Here is a 22,961-nt window from a genome sequence, read left to right on the forward strand (position 1 = left end):
ATATCTAACAGCTGACTTCCATTTTCTCTTTGTTCTTGCTGCTAAATTAGTTGGTTGTCCTTTTTTTGCCCTTGGACTTTATTTAGTCAAGAAGCACAAATACCCTCTTTGATACTTTCTTCTCTTTATTGTGTAATGCAGAGGATTTGCACCTTTAAAAAATACAGAACAAAACATCCAAGTTATTGCTTCAGTGGGCATAAACTGACTTTCTCCTTTGAAACAGCAGTTAATTATACATTTGATCATTAAGGGTATATGTAGATACATTGTTGAGTAGAATGAAWGGAGCTCTGGAATTAAGCTTTTTATGTTACAAAATCTAGTACCATTTTCTGCAGTGCAGATAATTACAAACCTACACGCTCCATTTAGCTGTACAGAGCATGTTGTATGTTACTTCTTTGATTTATTTYGTGCTGCAAGCTGGTTTTATCTTGATAGCAATAGTTACTTCTTCTTTCTTCTAGATATTATTTAAGAAAGTACTGAAAGGAGAGGTTACTCCAGACCATCTAATAAAAATGAGCCCAGAAGAACTGGCTTCCAAAGAACTGGCTGCTTGGAGACAGAGAGAAAATAGACATGTGAGATATGTCAACTTACATTGTTTATTTAACAGCCTAAGCATGTGTAACTTTTGTTTGCAGGTTAAGTGTATGCAGAAAGAACAGAACKGATATTACACAAAGCGTCTCTGACTAAGCAGGAGGATCTTTTTAATTAACTTRGTACTCAAAACCCAAAGATGTTATTAGGACAGAAATGAAGAAGTGTAGTCAGTTTCTGAAAGGAGAAAATCATGCATTTTACTTTGCCCTGCAACTTTGTTGCCGCTTRCCCTTTCTTTTTTCTGTCTCAAGAGTGGAGGCTTCTTTGTCCTTATTTTCCACAAGATTTYAAAGCTGTTGCTGGAGCTCTATAGACACCGGTTTATTGAAGAGAGAAAGAGGTCTGTTCAGAAAAACCAAACCAAAGCAAACTGGACTTGTTTCTAACTTACTGCTGAAGCGTTACAAATCAGCCCCAAGAAATAAACCGGAGCTGAAAACCTGATCTGCCAATCTGAAAAGCAGCCCAAAGGGACAACAAATGAAAAAGACAAACAGTAAAAAATCCCCAAGAAAGTGTAGGAATTTTACTAGGTTAGTTTAAGCATGACTTCTCAAAATAGAAAGTCATGCTATCAGGCTGTACTGACAGTTTTGAAGAAGAAACAGGAGTAAGAGGATCTGTATTATTTTCATAGGAAATTTCTTTTTATTAGACATTGCCCCATTTATTGGGCATTTAGTCTGGCAATAACTGCATTTCCTAATTCTTGGAAATGGCCATTAAGAAATTTCTAGTTTACAAAAGCTGGATTTATGTTGACAGAATTTTTGATATTTATATTCCACATCATAGAACCTATAAGCATGATATTTGGGTAGTGTAAATTCATCTGTGTACTCAGAATGAATGTATGGCAATAACTGATTCAGTAGAGTGGGATGCTGTTTTAGAGATTGCAATATGCATTGCAATAGTAATTATTCCTGTGTTTTTTCCTTGTCATTGCACATTGTGGCTAGACCTGTTTATGAGTCATGATAACTTTTTACTGCTTTCTGTGCAAAGAAACGGTTGTTGATTACTGTGAAGCTGATTCAAAGGTCTATAAAGAATGAAAAGTTTGTTTATTCTGTATCTATTCAAAGCCCATCTTTTTTAGTGGATATTCTTTACATTTATTTTTATAAGCATCAATGAAATACTGAAAACAGACTATACAAAATAATATTGCATTGCTATGAGAAATATCTTCCGAACAAAGGTGTATGCTGCTCAGAAAATTGCTGAAGAGTTCTGATTATTTCAGAGAAATGCTACAAAATTTCTAGAACTTAAAATGAATACAGCATGTGAAGTAAATGGCAATGTATCATTTTACTGTATTTTTCATGTTACTATTTAAATAAGGCATTGAGACTGCTACTTACTAATTTAATGTTGGTATTTTTCAGGCAGATAAAGCAATCATTGAATCCTTGATTGCTTAATAAATCAGACTTAAGATATTTAGGATAGCCAACACAACTCTTCCTGGTTTCAGAAATAGAAATGCATTTTAAGAAGCAATATTAGAAATTATGCTTTATATTTTATTTTATTGCAAGAAAGCAAAGCAGCAGTGCTGATCAGCATTAGCATCTCCATTACTTTTAAGACTATGTTTTAATTTTTTTTTAGGTGAAGCATTAGGTTTATGTACTAAAAAACAAGCTCTTCAAAAATGGTACAAATCTGCATATATTTATATCCTACATTGTCCCTATTGTTACGGGAAAAAAAGGGGTACATTTTTTTCTTCAGGTCTTGGGAAATCAAATTCACCAGTATTTTAATTTGGTGTCGAAGGTTTTCTTTATCACTTACTTAAATACACTCCTGGTAAGTACTTGCTGCTGCATTGTACTGAAGTTATACAGGCTGCTTGCATGTTTGCTTTATGAAACTACTTGATACTTGCAAAATAAGAATGTATTACTTTCCTCCCTAGAGGGCTTCCCAATTGCAATCCTGTTATCTATTTCTTGATTTCCAAGTTTTATTGTATGGGAATAATTACACATAACTTCTTGTTTTTCACAGACAATTGAAATGATTGAGAAAGAGCAGAGGGAGGTTGAAAGAAGACCTATCACAAAAATTACTCACAAAGGGGAAATAGAAATTGAAAGTGAGACACCAATGAAAGAACAAGAGGAAGTAATGGAAATTCAGGTAGAAAAGAAAGCATGACACCACAGTGTATTTAGTTCATGGGCAATATGGTTATGAAGTGTTTTGTTTATGATTTTGTTGTTCAGGTCTATAATTATCTGTTAGGTCTGGTTTGAACTTAATTTTTCTTCTTTCTTTACTGACTTCTTGGCCTGCTGATTCTGTTGGTTTCTTTCYTTCTGTGTTTTGTCTATGACCATATGATGAATTCTGCCAGTAGTAGAAAATAGAAAGTAGAAATTAGAAAATGTTCTAAATATTACCTAAAGGTATTTGAGAATACCAATTAGTTATTGTAATGCCTTTGTAGATTTTGTGATAGAATTTTAGGCTGTGCAGCTGAAGGAGCAGCTTTATGTCTGAAGGGAGAAAAGCACCATAAAACTTTTAAGCACCGTAAAACATTTAAGCAGTATTAGGAATATTAACAGAGGRATAAAAAAAGACTGACTAAAATGTGTTTGACCTTTCTTAGGAACCTAATATGAAGTTGTTTGAGAAGTCAGAAGAAGCTGACAAGGATAAAGAAATAAATGAATCTGCATCTCCAGACACTACAAGTCAACATAAAAATCATCTCTTCGATCTAAACTGCAAAATCTGCATAGGTAATTTGGGAAAGCACATGAAAATAAATGGATCATGCTTCTATAATTTTTGGTCATAAATCTCAATATAYCTCAAGAATTTAAATAAATGTGGCTTTTTACTGAGTTTGCTTACAAAGTTATGGAAGGAGTGTTTTACTTCGTAATTTACAAAAGCGGATATTAAAATGATAGTCTGTTGGCATTAACTTGTCTTTAAAAAAAACAAACCAACAACTTCAGAGAGCGAAATCCCAATAGTGGATGTACATACTACTGTTGATTCCTCATTTCTTTATCCTATGCCATTTCAGTGGCAATATTTATCTATAGTACTGTATAATCATATACAATCTATTAATTTATACATTGTATAAATACATGTAAAGTAAGCGGGCTTCTTATCCTTTCCCACTTCAATGGCAATATGTAGTATTCTTGGTGTGTCTTCCTTGTGTTCAGAGCAAGTCCTCTGTTTTTTTAATAAAAAATGAAAGCCATTTCACTTCCTTTTCTGCAGGCCGAATGGCACCACCTACTGATGATCTCTCTGCGAAGAAGGTGAAAGTGTCCGTTGGGGTTGCACGGAAGCAGTCAGACAATGAAGCAGAGAGCATTGCAGATGCTCTCTCCTCAACGTCAAGTATTTTAGCTTCAGAATTACTGGAAGATGATAAGCAAGACTCATCAAAATCATTCACACCTCTCCCAAAGTAATATAAACTGTAGAAACAGTATTTTTAAACGAAAGACATTAATCTTGTTAAGCTATTATGTCTAAAGCTAATTTTTTAATGGCATTTCATTAATCCATTTGTGTACTTGAAATTGTACACRTCTTAAGAATGGAGTTATCTGCAGATGATGTGCATTTATATACATAATACTACATATATTGTKGTGATTGAAAACTTCTAATTACCATTTTCATTTTGGGAAAAGTAAACTGTTCTTTATGCAGCAAGGTTTAGAAAGGGTTCACGTCTTTTGCTGTTAAGGAATGTAGTATGTGTAGTGCTGCATTTAAATGAATGTGTCTTTGTGAATTCAAGATTGCTCTAAAGAGAGCATTTACACTGATAAATCAGGCTAGTTTCAAATCTCAAARTAGTGCTTTTCTATAAGTGATAGGTAACAGCAGCTTGTTTGATGTTTTGCAGTATTTGCTGTCAGCTCTCTCAATTTTCTTCTGTGCTGGTACTCACTAAAAAGGAAATTGCATTTTATGAGGCTGTTTCTTTCTGGTTTGAGGGAGGCTTTTCTAGAAAACCATCAACTCCCAGTTATTTAGAATTGACCAGAGTTCATGCTGAAATGTTTTTCTTTATCAGGACAGTGATCTTTCACCAAGGATAGCAGACTTTGAATAGGTTTTTGAATAGTTTACAGCAGATTCAAAGTAATTCCTAGTGTAAATGGAAATAAATGTAGGTTACTGTGATACTGTAAGAGCACAACATCTGGTACTTCTGGGCTRCTTAAAACTGCTAATAGCATGCCTAGCAACATGTTGGGAAATGTTGAAATGTGTAATCTTTTTCATAAGGAAGCCCTCAGGTTGAGAAACAGTCTRCTGTGAAATTATTTAAGTCATCCCAGTAATTTTTTCAGCTGCTTTGTTGACAAAATAGACTTTTTTTGAAGGGAGGAGGAACAGTTTTGTGCAGGTGGAATTGGGGGGAGACACTCACAGAAAGTGTGGGAATGATGCATAGGTAAGAAGAGATGAGGAGCCAGCTTATGGGACAATGAGACAATAAGGTGACACGGGCATTCAGGTGGTGAACAGACAGTGCTGGCACAAAATGTAGGAGTTRGGAAAGCAGGATAGGCCAGCAGGCAGTGTGTTGTGATCTTCTCCCTGTGACAGGGGAAGATCTTGCTGGCTCTGCAGCACCTGTTTGTGTCCTCTTCAGTTGCATCTGATAATTCTTGGACTGAACAACTTCTTTGTTTTTTAAAAAATAGAGTAGTGAACTAATGTGCTGCTTATCTGACTCCTTCCTGTATGTAGAGCTACTCCATTGGAAAATAAGAAACATGGTTGTCTGCCTGTCTCTTTTTGTTCACCCTCAAATATGCTTAATTAAAAAAGAAATTCTTGATAATACTGCATTTCTGTGGTAAAGAAAAAATATAATTTACACTGTCTTGCATGATATATCATCTTGTAAACTAAGTGGGTTTTTGTTTGTCCTTTTTTAGGTCAGAAACACCTGGTACTGTGGAATGTGAAAGTCTGTTTCTGGCACGCCTGAATTTCATCTGGAAGGGCTTTATCAATATGCCTTCAGTAGCCAAGTTTGTTATTAAGGCTTATCCAGTTTCTGGCTCCTTTGAGTATTTAACAGAGGTATTTATATGTACTGCAAAGAATGAACAATTCATTTATTAATTTTACCAACTAGTTTACCTTGTAGTTCAGTAATAGTATTATGATGAAAGACAGTGATGCATGATCATTGTACTGAATAAAGTATTTGTGGGAGGACAGAGGTTAAGGTCTATATTTGTAAGTAAAGTATTATTAATTTGTAAGTAAAGTATTATTCATGAACCTGTGGTTCATGTTACCTTTTATAGCAGAAACCTGCATAATGGAATTTATTTGTTTCCCTGTCTCGTGGCGATTCTGGTCCTAACATTCCACTGTGACTAAATTGTCCCTAAAAAAAAGTTTATGTAATATTCTRTTCTGTGGCTGAGAGACAGGAAAAACATGCATCTGCTTGTAATAGTTGTCTTCATGTCACAAAATAAAGATTAGAGAGCTCATATGGCTCAATTTTCCTTCTTGCCAGCTGCATGGGATGCATCAGCTTTCCAATTAAAAGGASTTAGGTATTCTGTTAATAAGATTGTCTTCACTTCTCTGTTTATCTTCAGGGAAGTGCAGGCCATGCAGTAATCCTTAATACTAAAGGATTGTTGTATGAGTATGATGTGTTTTCCAAAACTCTTCTTTATTTAAAAAAATTATTTTTCTGAAAGTCTGTTCTTTTGCTTGTGAACAGTGAACACAATAATATCCAAGAATAATTTACATCTGTACATACATKCACATGTATGTTTTCCCCTCATGATGAAGATCTTGAAAGTTTATTATATACATAGGTGTGGAGCTCTCATTGTGGTATGCTCCTAGTATAAGTTGAGTGTTTCCAGAGCACAGTACAGTTATGTCTGCAGTTGATGTTACCAGATAGAATAGTTTTGGGGAGATACAGACAAACAGTTTTGAATGATAAGTAATTTAGTCAATATCATTAGTAATTAAGTCAATATCATTGACTTTGCACTGAAAAATGTCCAAAGTTTAATTTTTTTCCTGTGTTGTAACTTCTACTAATATTTTTAAATTACAGTTTAAGAAATAAAAGAACTAGGTKTGCTTTGAATTTATGAAACAGGTACTGTATGAAGGACTTAACACAATATTTATGTTGGATTCACATTTCTGTTGTCCCTCTCATAGGATTTACCTGATAGTATTCAAGTAGGTGGCAGGATATCCCCTCACACTGTCTGGGATTATGTAGAAAAGATCAAAGCTTCAGGGACCAAGGTAAGAATTTTACATTGTAAAGACTTTCTGTTTAATATGCATYTTAGTCATCTTAAAGATACTTGTTTTTTTTCTCCCTGAAACATTCACAAAATACATGAACTTCAGGAATATCTCATGGTTATGTTGAATGAGCTGCGTGACAACTGCTGGCATTTATTTTTTTCCTACTTAACCTTAAACTGACATTTGCTGTTTGAGAATACTTGTGTTCCTTTGTAGGAATTAACTCATCATGAATGCATGGATCCCACGTCACATCTCCAGTGTTACCCTTTCATTTTCAGTAGTGTTACATTGCRCAAAACTATGTCAGTGGCTCTCTGCTGGACTTGTCCCACCGTGTGCTGGTTGTCCGTGTGCTGGGGAGCCTAAAACCAGAGTCTTTTCCAGATGCTGTCTCACAAGTGCTGGATAGAAAGGAGAAGCCATTTCCCTTGGTCTGTTGGCTGCTTTGATTCCGACACCCAGATTGCACTTGGCCTTCATGGGCTCATTCTGACACCCAGATTGCAGTTGGCCTGCATGGGCTCATCACTGGTTCATACTCTTCTCTTGTCCACCAGGACCCCCCACATCATTTTGTGCCAAGCTGTTTTCCAGACAGTCTGTCTCCTAGCCTATCCTGGTGCATGGGGTTACTCCAGCTTTGCTGTCATTGACAAAGATCAGCCTGTTTTCAGCCTGCTGAGGTTCCACTGAATGGCCACCAGCCCTTCAGCATATTGACCACTGTCCCTGCTTAGATGCCACCTCAGTTTGACTAGAATTAATGGATATCTTGGACTCAGCAGACTGCAAAACACAGCTTTCTAGTAATGTTAAGGGTAGGGAGTGGAAAAATTCATTGGAAGCTGGCAGGCTTCCCTAAAACTTGTTATTTAGCTGGCTGTTAAAATATTGGCTCTTTTGTCATGCACTTAATTAATTTTTTTTAATACTGAACGCTTTCTATTTGTTTTATCTAGTTCTGAATTGWTTTTGGCCATGTTTCTGCTCCGTCTGTCTCCTCTGTTGTTCTCTGCGATTTTGCAGTGGCTTTTTCTCCTCGGCACTCTTCTTTTAAATAAAGAGCAGTCAGTAAAAAAAATAACATTTCACAAAAAACTATAATTGATCATTTTTTTGCTCTTTTCTTGTAAACAGGAGATCTGTGTGGTTCGCTTTACCCCAGTGACTGAAGAGGATCAGATCTCCTATGCCTTGTTGTTTGCCTATTTCAGCAGTAGAAAACGTTACGGTGTAGCGGCAAATAATATGAAGCAAGTGAAAGATTTGTACCTCATCCCTTTAGGTTCCTCAGATAAAGTCCCTCATCATCTTGTGCCTTTTGATGGGCCTGGTAAGTACAGCTTGGAATTTGTAACTTTATTATCATAACGCTACTTAAAGAAGTTGGCAACAGGAATATAAGAAGACATAAAACTAAAAAATGCTAGCTATTTTGTTCAAATATAAAATGTTTTCCATAGTATTATTATATTAGTTTCCTTGAAAATATATGAATTTCCCCTTGCTAGATTATTCTGATATTTTAAAGATGCAAAAATTACTGTGTACAACCTTGTTTTATGTCTGCTACCTTCTTTCTCTAATACAGGTGGCTTTTTAGRTTTCCATGTCAGTAAACTCAGTCACACAATTGGACTATGGTAGAAGTCATGAGTTCCAAATTGATACTCTCAATTTAAAATATTATTTTTCATTATTTGTAATGTACTAGTTTTTTTTTTCTCAAGTATTCCCAAGTTCCTTACAAAAAAATCACTGAGAGTTTAAAACATATATGGGCAAGGAAGAAAAGGTCCTGAAATGGCTCTCAGTTGTTCTGCTTACACATGAGTTATTTTGCATCAATTTATCTTGGTTATAAGAATTTGTGGATGATCTCTCTTTTTGAGATAGGCATGGCCAAAATGAAGAGAGAATGAGCTACAACTCATAGTTTTTTTTGGAATCACACAGAACAAAATAGATAGTGAGGAGATAGGTAATAGTATGCCTTGAAACACAGTGCCTTTCCTGGAGCGAGTGAAACATTTTTGAAATTTGCTCTTGGTAAATTTTTGAACAAGTATGTCTAACACAATTGGATGAGGAGATTTTGTGTTTTCAAATGTTCTGTTTGCTTTTTTTTATCCTATTATACTTTGCTACCACTGCTACCATGTTGCAGCTTTGTTAGACCAACATGATGTTCAACTTCTGTGATGTTTCTGATGAGATTAGATGTCCTTTATAATTATCTCATATTCTCTATTTGGAAGTTATAGTGTACTTTAAGCAATTTTAATTTGTAGTGCTTGAAGTAATGATTTTAATATTGGAAAGACATATTTTTATTATTTTAAGTACTGTTGATGTTTAATATAACAAGCAGAACAATTTCTCTAGTACATTGTTAAGTGTATGGGGTTTATTTTTGTTAAAATTATTGCCTTAACCAAAATATAAAGAGATGATAAGTTGCTGTTACAATTTTGTACAGGGATTGAAATACATCGACCAAATTTATTACTGGGATTGATAATTCGCCAGAAAATGAAGAGGCAGATTACAGCTGTTTCAAGTGTTACCAGTAGTTTTGCCGATGAAGCTGCTGAAAGTACTTTGAGTAGCTTGCCACCAGAGAAGAAAAGCAAGCCAAGCAAACCTGAAGTCTCTCATCATGATTTGGCGCTAGAAGAAGAGGAAGAAAATAATTTTTTTAATTCCTTCACAACTGTGCTACACAAGCAGAGAAATAAACCACAGCAGTCTAATACAGATGATGCTCCAGCAGTTATTGAACCATTGGTGGAAAGTACCAAACATGAACCACCAAAGCCTCTCAGGTTTCTTCCTGGAGTCCTGGTTGGATGGGAGAATCAGACTTCCACTCTGGAGCTAGCAAATAAACCACTCCCAGTGGATGATATTCTTCAAAGTCTCTTGGGTACGACAGGGCAGGTGTATGAACACAGCCAGTCAGAAACAGGTCCTAATGAAGACATACCATTATTAAATGAACAGGCAACCGTGAAAGAAGAAACCATGGATGTTGCTGATGTAACTGCTGAAGTTAGTGAAGCAAAGACTGGTTTGGATGATCCTCAAGAATCCACTAATGCTGCTGTAACTGCGGATGCAGCAGCTGTAGGGACCTCAAGTTCTGCAAAAAGTTCTGGTTCTTTGATAGGTCTGAGTCTTAAGGGAAAACCTCCAGATGTCTCCACAGAAGCATTTTTAGCAAATTTGTCTGCTCAGACACAGAATAAAGAAACTGAAGAAAGTAAAGAAAATGACCCAAAGCGACAGTTACCGGACAAGGATAGTGTTGCACAGGAAGTTAGAAGGAGCACAAATTCCAGCTTGTCTTCCTCATCGAATTCGGGGAAGAAACCCACTGAGAACAATGTTAATGTGGGCTCTGCTGAAGGTACCACTAATACCTCTAAATCACCACCATTTATTAACCTTAAAAGAGACCCACGACAGGCAGCTGGACGAAGCCAGCAGACTAATATTTCAGAAAACAAGGATGGAGATGTTAGCAGAAATGAAGACCGACAGAATGCTTCAGGAAATGATCAAGGAGAACCAGAGAATAAACAGCCTTCTGGAGAAGGGGGCTTAAATCTGTTTAAAAGTGATGCACAAACCAATGAGACGCAGATCAGTTCAGCTGCAGCTAAGGCAGATAATAACACAGTTGCATCACAGGCGGAAGATGCCAAACACTCACAGGAAGATGCACTGATGCAAAACATTGAAACAGTCAACTCATTTAGAAGAGGACCAGCAGTGACTTCATCTCATTTTGAAACTGAAAACTCTTCTCGTTCTGAATTTATTTCCAAAGTCCCAAGCCCTATTGCAAGTGGCAGCTTCTCGTCTGTTGGACCTCCGCAGCAGAATTTTCAGCATCCTAAATCTAATACACCTGGATTTCAGTTTCAGGCTCCTGCACCTCATAACTTCCCTCCACAAAACAACCCTATGTTTGGATTTCCTCCTCATTTACCACCTCCGCTTCTTCCTCCTCCTGGCTTTGGTTTTCCTCAAAATCCAATGATGCCATGGCCACCAGTAGCTCATTTATCAGGTCAGCCACCTCACTATGCTGGACCCATTGCACAAGGGCTACCAGTGGCTCACAAACAATCAAGATTTATGGGACCAGAAAATTTTTTTCAGAGTAAAGACAGTAGGAGACCAGAAAGACGCCATAGCGATCCTTGGGGCAGAGAAGAACAGCATTTGGAGCGAGGGTTCAGTAGAGGAAAAAATGATCGGCAGAGACTATATAGTGAAACCCATCACCAAAAAAAAGACAGACATGAAAAAGAGTGGAGCAATGAAAAATACTGGGAGCAAGATTCTGAAAGAAACAGGCGCAGAGACAGAAGCCAGGAGAAGGACAGAGAGCGGAAGAGTAGAGAGGAAGGACAGAGAGACAAAGAAAGAGCACGATCTCCGCACAGTGATAGGGCTGCTGATGGAAAAAGCCCCAGAGAGACTAGAAATCCAGAAAAAAAGACAGAGAAGCCTAAAAGTGAAGAACAGGCTCATGAAAAAGATAAGGAGAGGGAGAAAAGCAAAGACAAGCATAGAGAACGAGAAAGTGAAAAGAACAGAGAAAGACATAGGGACCACAGTGACAGAACTAAAAGCAAAAGGTAAAAAGATGCAGGCAGTCTTTTAAAATCCTATTTAAATAAACTGTTAGAATAATATCATAAAACTTTGTATGACAGAAAAAAAAAAAAGCCTGCTAGGATTGTGCCATCTTTTTTATTCTGTGTTGGTGTTTTGCAGAAACAAGTCTGTGTTTTGGTACTATACGATGTACCAATACTCATCCTTTTTTTCATTATACCAACTATCGCTAGAAGTAGGAGTTTAATATTTTTAAAAATTTTACATTGCTGTATATTCAGAATTTTAAAGATTTCTTTTATTAATATGCAATAAAGGCTTAGGAATTTTCTTAGCTGAGGAAGTTGGCTTTAGTCAAGTCTGCAATGTAGTTGCTGCCTTTGGTAATTTGTGCTCTCTTCTGTTTTGAGATGCTCTGATAATTTTGAAGGTGGTTTTCATACAATAACCTTGTTTTTAAATTGCACTGTTTTTAAAGACCGCAGCAAAGCCTCAGAATCCACACATTGCTACAAAATATAATATGCTCGGTGGTGTGAAGAGTTTGATTTTTAAAAAAAATTATTCAATAGTACAATAAAAAGTATGTTTCGTGTATTTCCTAAGCATCTGAAGCAGTTTGTGACCAGAAATTGGAAGGCTGAGCTGCTYGAATGTTACTGCTTTAAACTGCACTTGTTTTAATAAGAAAGCATTTCTACCCTAAATTGTTGAAAATTATTTGTAGTAGTAAATCCATTTCTCCCACCATTTACCATGCTTCAAAAATTTGAATACCTAAGCTTGTACATTACTTTGTGTTTTGCTATCCTTTTTACTGTAAAATGTAAATATTTTAAGGGATATTTTGATTCTAAAATGATAAAACTTTCTCACATATTGTGTGTGTTTGATTTCATAGGTGTGAAACTGTAGGCTAAATGAATATAGAAGGCTGAGTCACAGAATACCACATTTGTTGTACACTTCATGGCTCGGTTTGTTTTGAGTTTTGGAGAACAAAGAGGGGGGAGAATGGCAGAAACGTTTGTATCCTTGGGACTTCTGATAAATTGGTATTTTGTGGACTACCATCCACCAATGCCAAACAACATGCAAACATGAAAACAAATCACTATTCTTATACCTGTTAAAATACACTGGGCATTTTGTTGAGTCTGTTAGAAACAACAAAAATATTCCACTGTATAAAGAAAAACTGAGGTTTATTGTTCTGGTTTTCGAGCGTTTTGTTTTTCCACTTTGAGTACACAACTTAACTATGCTGCTGACAGAGAATTTTGCACTTTGCTGTAGAGAAGCCTCTTCTTTCTGAAAAGGTCTTCCCAGTTTAATAACACCCTAGTTGTTAGATTTAATTATAATTATAGTTTAAGGTAAATTTTTCTAGCAAGTAGCTTCATGGTCAAATTGGCTAAAATTAAAAATCTTGCACTGGATAAAGGAGGTGGTAGACTTTTTAAGTGATGTTTCTTAGGCTGATAGTTAAGAGGACTAAAAAAAATCCTGAGTTAGTAACTAAAGGCAATATTCAAACATCTTTATAGCATGATAAAACCTAGTCTTTTCCAAATGAATTCCGTGGTCTGTATAGCAGTAATGCCACTGAATATATCTGGTACTATTACACATGTCTTTTGTTGTTTAAATATTTACACCAGAGTTCTGTAGGCACAGAAGTACACCAAAGCATTGTTCTTATTTTTGGAGTAAGTTTTAAATTGACAGCTCTACATGTGAATATTCTCTTTTGATCTGTTCAAAATTCATCTCTTCCAAGCCCACTCATGATCTGCCTCTCACATGTGCATCCATCTCTGCTTTGAAAATAAACCAGAATCAGTGAAAATTGCACCTGCCTGTATAGAAGGGATGGGARTGCTTTCTGCCAGAACTAGCAGAAATAATTTGTTTGGAAAGAATATGTTAACATTTTTCAAGTTTGCTGAGTGCTTTGCTACCTGCCTTGTGTATGTAAAACCTGAAGAGAGACAAAGTAAAACAGCTCTTGAGGGAGAGTTTTGTTAAGCGTTTAAATTAACAAACAGCAACAATGTCCAGGATTTGTTCCTAGGATCTCAGTTAGTGTAACGGGAATAAATCCTGCTACTACAGGAATAAAGGATTTTACTTCTCCATTGCCTTCAGTCACTCTCCTTCCAACATTTGTGTTAGCTGGAAGTGTTGTTGTTCCTTGTTTTACACTGAATCATTGCTYAGATCACAAAAGGCAGCATGGACTGCAGAAGAACTGGCAGTACATCAGAAGTGCCAGCGAGAATGGGATAAACCTTAAATATACTCCCTTCTCCAGCAGCACATGGCCATAAAAGGCCCTACTTGGAGAAACTGGAAGAGGACAATCCAGGGTCAGCTCAAATGCCAGGTGGGCTTCATGAGCTGCCTTTTGGGAAGGTGCAGAAGCTCTATTGCATTGGGCTGATCACTTGAAGGCTCAGAGCAGCTGAAGATAGAATGAACCTCACAAATATGTTTGTGGATGTTTAATAAAACATCTTGGGGTAGCTCCTRTGCACTTTAGTTATCTCAAAGTCACCTGTGACTGATTTGGCAATGCTTTCATTTCTACACACTAAGTATGGTGATGTGGAAGCAAATGTGTGTCACCTAGTTTTAGGTGCTTATGGCCTTTGCTCCATTACACACACCCAATCATCACTTCATCTCCATCCCCAAATAGTTACTTGTTTCTGACARGTGCATGCTGAAGACTTGCATTCAGAGACTTTCCACGAAAGGAGGTGATGGTTTATTATGTGCTTTTGAGCAGTAATAAAGTGGAAAAGAAAAAGATAGGAATCAATYATTTTTATTTAATAATTTTATAGCAAGCCAGCAGTCAAATGAGAAATTTAGATGCCATCATACATCATTGGTATAATCACATTAAAATAGAACTTGATTTTTTTTTTATTGCCTCCTAAAGCAGATTATAACACATATTTTTTGGGAAGGAATTGAATTTTTGTATTTATGTATGAGAAGCTCTATGTACTTTTGAGATTATAAATTAATCAAAGATATATTTGCAGAAATCCAGTTTACTAGGACCAAAACCTCTCTCTCATAAAATTTTGAAGTGTCTCTTAGGGGCATATAAGCCAGAAAGGTATAGGTAAAGCAAAACAGTTCTTGGGCTTTCTAATCTTTAAGCTCTTAAGAAGAAAAGGTACTTTTAGGCAGAACTGCTACATTCCCAAATTTCAGTTGTAAATCGTTAAAGCCAAAAGTTTTCATGTATTAAATAGGGGAGACCTCTGCTGGAGAAAACCATGAGGCCTGTTTTCTCTCTAAAATTAAATGGTTTTTGCTCTTATCATTCTGTAAGTGTGATAATTTAGCAGACTTAACTCAGGCTTAAGTTCTGCCCTTTTACATACRTACATACAAGGTGGACAGAGACTCAAGTGAGGGAGAACAACTTAATTACCTAATTGGAGTCTTTGTGAGCTTTACAAGTAATTACAGCTGTTATGATTTAAAAAATTCTCATTACAATAAATGTGTTTTTTTTGCCGTAAGTGCACCTTCTGCCAATTTTAAGTTTTTACACTTGACCTTAATGTTAAAAAAGAAGCATTCTAATAAAATTTAAGAGTTGGAGAAACAGGTAACAGTTGTCTGTTCTCATAAAGCAACAAATAACACTTGAATGTTGGTTGGCTTTATAAGCTAATCACTATCTCTTTGTTTACGAAACTATTTCCAGCACAATAAAATATAAAAAAACCTTCAGACTTTCCCATTATTTTAAAGTAAATGCAAAAGAGTATCTATAAATAATTCTAGGAGTAAAACAATTGATCATAGTTTATATATGCTGTTAATACTCCACATAAATTTGTCCCTTACTACTTTTTAATTTAAGTGCTTTCTTATGTTGTTGGTTGCTGAGTCATACACAGCCAGCTAACACAAGAAACAGGAGGAAAAGGAATTTTATCACTTATTTAGAGTCTTGGACATTTTTTTCCAATTAATTTTCAGAATTTCCATCATAAACATTGTACCCTTCTGCTTTCATTAGCTGAATCTTTTTAGAATCTTGGAAGAGCACAACATCTTTAATTTTACCAATGAATTCCTTCTGAAAAAGCCCTGTAGTGACTATATTGACTTCCCTGCCAATTTCAAACCCACCAAAGTAACAAATGCCTCCATAGTTTAAAGCGGTGTATTTTCTTTGTGGGTCAATATCTTCAAAAAGAATTAGTTCCTCATCAAGATAAACCTTAATACAAGTTTGGTTTTGAACTACAGTAATGAAATGCCATCTTTCATCAGAACAGGTGAAGTATTTGCTATGCATTAGAGGAACAGAGATTCTTTCTCCAAGATTAATCACAACTTTTAAAGTTCCATTGGCAAGACCAATGGCAAGGAAGTCATTATCTTCATCTTCACTTTTTCCCATCCATGCTATTAAGCCTTCGGTTTGATTGGTAGTAAAATTTAAAGAAAGACGGCTGTACTGGAGGTCTCTTTTTCCATATAAAGGATCTGTGTATTTAATGTAGGAGTTACCAACAAACTTTGCTATATAAAATTTGATTTTTTTATCGCAGTACTTACCTGTCCAGCCTAGTGCGCACACACAGGTATATGAAAATGAAGAAGGCTGAGGAATACAGAGCGCTTGAGACCCGCACATGTTTTGTGAACAGTGAATAGATTGCTCACACGTGGTCCCTGTCCACTCTTTTGGGCAAGAACAAGAAAAGCCTGGGTTTTCAACTTGACATGYTCCATTATTTTTGCACACAGTGTAACCACAGTCTGTTCCATCACAATCACCAATGTTGGCTCCACCTTTGGGGTCAGTCACAGTAAGCTTCAGTTCCCTGTTGTTTATAACAATTTCTCGAATACAACCAGTGAAACCTGTGGGTTCATTTTCTATTGCCATTGGATGAACAAGGTTTAAGGAGGACACCCCTCCAACATAAAAATCTGTGTGTGTGTCTAGTGCATTCATTCCAGGACTAGCTTTTTGAGTCACATTGATACCATCCAGGTCCAGGTAGCCTTCGTTACCAGTTCTTCCTGCACTGAGTGAATGCCATGTATTTCCATTTGCATGGACCTTCTGAAGGGTCTGTAGAATGATTGTTCTGTCTCCAAGATTGTAGCGTAACTGCATAAATCCATTTACTAATGATATACATAGAAAGTCACCTGTAAAAAAAAMCAGTATGATATAGTTTTAATTTTTAGAGAGGGGGCACCGAAGAACAACATACCATAATTCTGATGCTTTCATGCCTGCATTCCTTGAAACAACATCATATCTAAATCACACAAAGGGAAATGCTTCCTGATGAACATTTATTATTTATTATTAATACCAATTATTATTGTTATTATTGCTATTATTGTTATTATTATTATTGGAAACTGAGCTCATGTTTGCCTCAAAGTTAAAAGCCCAACCTTTTGCAAAGCTCTGCTTTCATGCAGAGACTACATAACGTAGGTAGGAGGAAACAGGATAATTTTGGCATCCTGGAAATGAGAATTGGTGTTCCCAAGGAAAGGAGTAACGTTTTGGCCAAGTTACAAAAGCAGAAATACTCTCAATTTCAATATGCTGAATCAAGGCTTGATGGATTTGTCAGTTTAATGAACAGAAGGTTTGTATGCACCAGACATACTCTGCTTTCCCTGAAGCTTTTTCACAACAGGGATAATTTGGGTTTAATAATCTGACAGCTGTAGGAACAGATAGACTTTTTATTGCATTATTCTTCTGGAGGCCTTCATGACAGGAAGATTAGAAGGGAGTTATCTCTTCTTGTACTATCAGTGTTTCTGGCCTTACAGGCAATGTAAAAGGAGAGACGGCACTGCTTGGAACTCAAACATGAAGAAGAAAAGTTGGGAAAGGATAGGAAACGAGCTGGAAAGAAAGTTTGTAAGAGCACCAATAAAGTCTAATAGGGGAAGGTGACAGGGAAGCAGAAGAGGGCGGCAGAAAAGTCTGCAAATTAAAGTTATGTTATCAAACTTTTTGAGATTTGCCTGTACAATTAAACTTTTATGTATTATTTTGGAAATAATAGGCATTAGGTTGTTACCAATTAAATTGGTAAATATTGAAAATTGAATGCAACCTTTCCTAATCAGCTATAGTCCAGTTTCCTTAAAGATTCAACCTTCCTAAACGTRGACCTGTCATAGTAGAGTGATGAAGTTTGCTTTCATGCGTATTTAATTTTTGAGTATTTCTAATCACTGAATTACATTGCCTGTASTGAAATTAGGAATGAATGTTTTAATTTACTGGGGGCTTGTGAATGTTGCTAAAATTATACCTCCCTATTCAAGAATTGTTCAGGCTGCCATTCAGGCACAGTGGAGATGTTTCAGTTGTATTAATGACTGTAAAGCTTCATGCCTCACATTYCCTGCCCCAGACATCCATGGAAAGAACAAGAAAAAAGCACTTCCTTTTTTCAACTCTGGCAATGGCAGAGCACTTCCTTTTACCTTGCTAGTTCCAGTTCTGATGATCTGCTTTACTTCCCTGTATTTAATGTTCCTTTTGAGTACCTTGTTTCTGTTTTTTTTCAGAAAATTAATATTTCCTTCACTTGTTTCTCTTGCTTAGCGATGTGGCTTTAAGCTTGCTTGATTATTCAGTGCATAGCTTGAATGCACTCATCTTGCTTTGTTTCAGCAATGTATATAACCTTCTTGCCTATTTCTTTTAATAGGACCTCAATCTTAGGGTAAGAAAGGAGTGTGAGGAAAAGTTTCTGAACTACTTCTTTGGCAGCCTTTGATCCCCTCTCCTMTGCAGTCATGCAGACTTCTATAAGGACACTCATACTTTGCTATCTAGGAAGAAAAAAACATCTGACCAGGGTTGCTGTTGCATCTGCTGTAATGAAGACCTGGAGAAGCTGGCAGTTCTCCAAGACTTCCTGGCCTGCAGGGAAGGGTTTTGGTAGCTTTGCACRTTTGACAATGACCTGTCTGTTCTGGAATCTTATTTAGTCTTATTGCAAGAGCAAATCCGTGTTAGTGAATCTTCTATCTACAGTGTAAATAGCTTATTTCTGAGTACTGGCACAAATTTGAAGCCTCACTTCAAATGGGAGTAACTTCTGCTGCTTGTGAACAAAAAAATTACACTTTACAATTTCAACTGTCCCTGAGGCTCTCGAGGTATTATTCCTCTGATTAGATCCTCTCTTTTCACAGATGACTTGCCATTTTTGTTATTGGCAAGAACAATGGAGGTTTGAGATAAATTTTAGGCTCTGAAAGTTGATCCCAGCGTACAGTCAGTATTTCCCCATGAAGTTTATCMTATCATAGGTACTTCTAGGGACAACTGTCTGAAAACATCTTAGGACTCTTACATAAAGGTGCTGTGTATTCAGTGTCCAAGCAACTCTCTCTTAAACTGAAGGCAAATGATGAGTTTGTCTTTGATCCTTTTCACTTTAGCAACCAGTAACATTTTCAGCAAGGGATCACCATCTGCCCTGTGTCCAAGGGCCAGGTTGCACAGCTGGAGCCTGCGCAGGCCAATGCCATCATAGGGCATCATCACAGGAATTGCCTCACCAGTTTAAACAAATGGCATTCTTGCCACTGATTTTCTCCTCAGTAGTCTTTGGTATGGAAGRCCATGAAGCAGGGTTTTTTTTCACTATTTCAGTTTGATCATTGSTCAGACCTGTCTCATGCAACCTCAACTGTGGCCAGAAATCTTTTTGAGGAAGTTTGCTTTTGTTAAGCATGAAGGACATGATWTCCTTAGTTTTCCCTGCACTAGTCTGTATAGCTGGTCCCTACTTTCTTGAAAATATGACCCATGTACAGGACACACAACCTTGCTTCTGCCCTTTAGATTAGCATTCCATCTGATATGGGCTATTAATCCACATCAGTGGTGACACAAAAAAAATAGAGACTCCTCAGGTAGGCACTCCCAGTTGTTCTTTTGTTGTGCATGCATATCTTTGCCCAACCAATTGGATGCAAGGAACTGTAAGGCAATCTGTGTCAGTAAGATTGAATCTTTAGAAGTTGGTTGTTGCTTAGCTGTGCCTTGACACTGCAACATRTAAAACCCTGGGTGTTGAAGAAGATTGATAACAGCATTCAGTTCTGTTCTGATATACCTTTCTGCCCCTGTCATCTTTCCCGTTTCAGTAAAATAAAAAGGCTTTTTATAGCCAAATGTTAAAAGATTGTTTTCTTCTCAAGGGAATTTTGTAGCAGATAYTTTTAAGGAAGCACCTGGAGGTAAAGCAGCACTTCTACTTCCAAACCCTRGTTCAAGGTTTTCACCAGGTGACAGAAGGTCAGAGATGCTCTGCCTCMGAGTGGATTCTCTATTCCATATTAGAAGCCASAACTCCAAAGCAGCTGTGATTTTTTTTCTCCATAGCTTTAATTTTCATGTTTTTCTTACATACTTTTAAGTAACTCTTGAAGCAGTGGATGCAGTGTTATAGTCAGTGTGTTCACTTTTTTGCTGCTATTATGGTCCCGGTGATACACAGACTCAGACTCTGGAGGCTCCCTATGTGCTCAAAACTCACCGATTAGTTCCTGGAACTACTGAATAACTAGATTCCTTTAAGCCATGTGTTGCCTGTCTTTTGTTTCATCCTGTGTTACTGAGCAGAAGCCTCTATACTAAGCTGGGGACAGAGGCTTAGATGAGCTCAGTGCTTCAGCAGTTTCTACAGCTTAAGTGTCCCAGGAGCACTACACTGGGGTTTCCTGGTTACTGAACATCCTCACTCCTGTTTCCTTTAGTTGTTTCAGAGCCCTGAGACAGCACTCTGGATGTAGGTTTGCAGTCTGTGCTTTCTCTTGGTTTTACCTCACCCTTCTGTCCTCAAGCTCAAGCCCAGAATGCTAGTTTCTATCACTGTGGTGTTGAGAAGCATTTCCTCCACTCCCCTTCCACTATTTTTATCAGTTTTTTATTTAGTTTTTTATCAATCATTGGCACCATCTCAGTGGCAGAGCAAACATTTGAGCCTTTTAGCATCATAAGCAGWGACATTCATGGGAATCATTCCCAGTTAATGAAACCTCTTTCTGTAGGTTCTGCAGTGTGTTCATCTTCACTCTAAACTGACCTTGTTAAGCCACCATAATGAAGACTCTGTGTCTCCAGCAGTATTACTGCCTCGTGTTGGCATCATGTATGCTGTAACCACCATATCTACAAGAGGTATCTGCTCACTGCTCCTTCCTGCCTTGCTGAGCTGAGTTCACACTGCTTTCATTCTTTCTTTTCATCATTCTGTTCTTCACAGGTTTCCTCTGATCCTGCTCTCCTGTATGATTTTCCATGGACCTGAACCATGTCCTCTTACACAGTCACCCCTTACGTGTTCTTCCAGGAGCAGAACTTATCTCTTCTTGAAAGGGTTGAAATATCCCTGTCAGCCTCCAGCTGAATGGTTACAATCTGTGGCCAAGAAAGGTGATGCACTGTGGTGTCCATCTGAGAGGAAACCTAGCTGACCAGCAGTTGTCCTTCACATGCCTCCTGAGCATTTCCAGGAACCAGAATAAGGCTCAAGGCCAAGAAGAGAAAACAGGGAAGAAGAGGGAGGGCTATAAATGGGTRGAATGAGAGAGAACGAAGAACAGAGAAGAAATGAGCCTTTTTCCCAGCCTTCTGCAGCTTCTTCTGTTCATTGCTATCTGGTAATATGTCAACATGGCTGAAACTTTGCCTTCCTTTAAGTTTGTTAACCTTAACGTTGTCTTCGCCCTTTTCTGAGTGCATGCGGTTAGGGAGCTGTTGGCTGACAGGGTAAAGGAGCTTGTTGCAGCTGTTGTAAGTTGATCATTTATCTAGGGATGACCATAGCCAGTGCCCTACTGCACAATGAAATGGGCTACCCGTGGATATGCTTTGATAGATTATTATAATTTATTCTGTTCCATGTATGCAATTCCATCTCACAGCTCTTGCAAAACTGAAAACTGGTGTCATGTCAAGCCTATGGATTTTCCAAACCATGTAAAAAATCAGTGTCTCGAGCTTCAGTTTGGAGCACCATCCCRGATTAGGGAGGCCATAGCTGGGATCCAGAGCAACCCTGTAGACAGTGATGCCCACACATCTACAAGGGCTGGGCAATTATCTACTGTAGGTTAGACTATTCAGCCTCACCTTTCCAAAAGGCATTTCTTCTTTGTGAAGAAGCTTTCTGTGCTTTCTTTAGTCACCACTGTAACCCTGGCATGTTTCAGTAACTGGAACACCTTCCTTGGGCAGCCTCAATTTGCCAAACTTTTTTGGTTTGTTTGCCATTGGCAAATGGTAACAATAACAGTTCATATGCAACAGATTTCAAGACAGTGGGGATGTCTGTTCTGTCACACAGCTGGCTGGCAGTGCTGCTTCCCCTGCTGCTAATTTAGTCCATACAAATTATTCCAAAACTAGTAACAAATCAGAAATTATGTCCCTGTCAGCTAAGGAAAATTGGCTGCAAAGAGAAAAAACTTAACCACTCTTAAGTCCTTTTAAAAGTGGGTGGATAATCAGTTTCTGCCTTTTGGGTATTCTAGAAATTCTGAACATTTCCGAAATATTTTAGTTCAGTTCCATAATTCAGTTTTCATCATAAACTATTTTAGGAAATCATGCAGATATCACACACTTCTACTGGCATTTTCATATTTTCATGTTCTAGGTTTATAAACTGAAATACCTTAAATATCATGAGCTAAAGCTTTTAGATTTTTCAAACCAGGTAGGTAACAATCTGGTTAAAGAGAGACAGACAGCTGCTGTTGCAGATGTTGAGTGTTAAATTTAGCATGAGTCATCCCATTCTGTTTATTAACCTGACTTCATTCTTAGTCACCTAGCATGACTGTTCTTTCTCATCTCTTTGGGGAGCAAACCTTTCCATCATCCTGGCCTGAACTCTGGAATAATGCAGGCAGTCTACAGCATATTCCACTTTTGCTAACAAATGTGAAGCTTCAGTAATGCTATGACTCAACAGAAAAGCAATGCTCCTTTTAAACTTCCTTTTAGCCAGAGTGCCAAAGCCTTCAAGTATAGAGAGTGGTTGCTGTGTAAAGGGACTGAATTATGTACATTGTTCAAGCACTTTCATCCAGCAAGCCCCATCTGAATTAAAGGCTGTTTAATCATTAGGGTTTTCATGCTTTCATTGGTAAAAATAGGATACCTGCCCTTGAGAAAATGTGAAGTGAGCTGGCCTTCTACAGACACTGTCATGAGTTCTGCAATGTATGCAGAGASCTTGCCCAAAAGCAGTGCATAGAACAAGTAGTCAAAGAGGGGAAAGAAGTCTCCTTGCCATTCTGGCTTCAAGTTTCTGAACTCAACTCACTTGTTGGTTTGGGTTTTCTCCCCAGCTTAATAT

The 22,961-nt window shown here is 37.3% G+C and overlaps 2 protein-coding genes across 3 annotated transcripts in view; one reads left to right on the forward strand and one right to left on the reverse strand.

The window, feature by feature from the left end:
• Positions 1-14,893, forward strand: part of PHF3 (PHD finger protein 3) — a 42,236-nt gene extending 27,343 nt beyond the window's left edge. For both annotated transcript variants that reach the window (XM_057369429.1, XM_057369430.1), the window contains 8 exons: positions 471-587; positions 2,635-2,766; positions 3,242-3,374; positions 3,874-4,066; positions 5,559-5,706; positions 6,829-6,918; positions 8,065-8,260; positions 9,407-14,893. In XM_057369429.1, coding sequence (XP_057225412.1) covers positions 471-587; positions 2,635-2,766; positions 3,242-3,374; positions 3,874-4,066; positions 5,559-5,706; positions 6,829-6,918; positions 8,065-8,260; positions 9,407-11,580 — 3,183 coding nt within the window. In that variant the 3' untranslated portion in view covers positions 11,581-14,893. The remainder of the gene's footprint in view (positions 1-470; positions 588-2,634; positions 2,767-3,241; positions 3,375-3,873; positions 4,067-5,558; positions 5,707-6,828; positions 6,919-8,064; positions 8,261-9,406) is intronic.
• A 660-nt stretch (positions 14,894-15,553) lies between these two features.
• EYS (eyes shut homolog) overlaps positions 15,554-22,961 on the reverse strand; it is a 685,229-nt gene continuing 677,821 nt past the window's right edge. The window contains exon 48 of the mRNA XM_057369428.1: positions 15,554-16,752. Coding sequence (XP_057225411.1) covers positions 15,554-16,752 — 1,199 coding nt within the window. The remainder of the gene's footprint in view (positions 16,753-22,961) is intronic.

The sequence above is a fragment of the Malurus melanocephalus genome, unplaced genomic scaffold (genome assembly GCF_030028575.1).
Source record: "Malurus melanocephalus ecotype Western Australia unplaced genomic scaffold, MMel_1.1 scaffold_109, whole genome shotgun sequence".
Classification (NCBI taxonomy): domain Eukaryota; kingdom Metazoa; phylum Chordata; class Aves; order Passeriformes; family Maluridae; genus Malurus; species Malurus melanocephalus.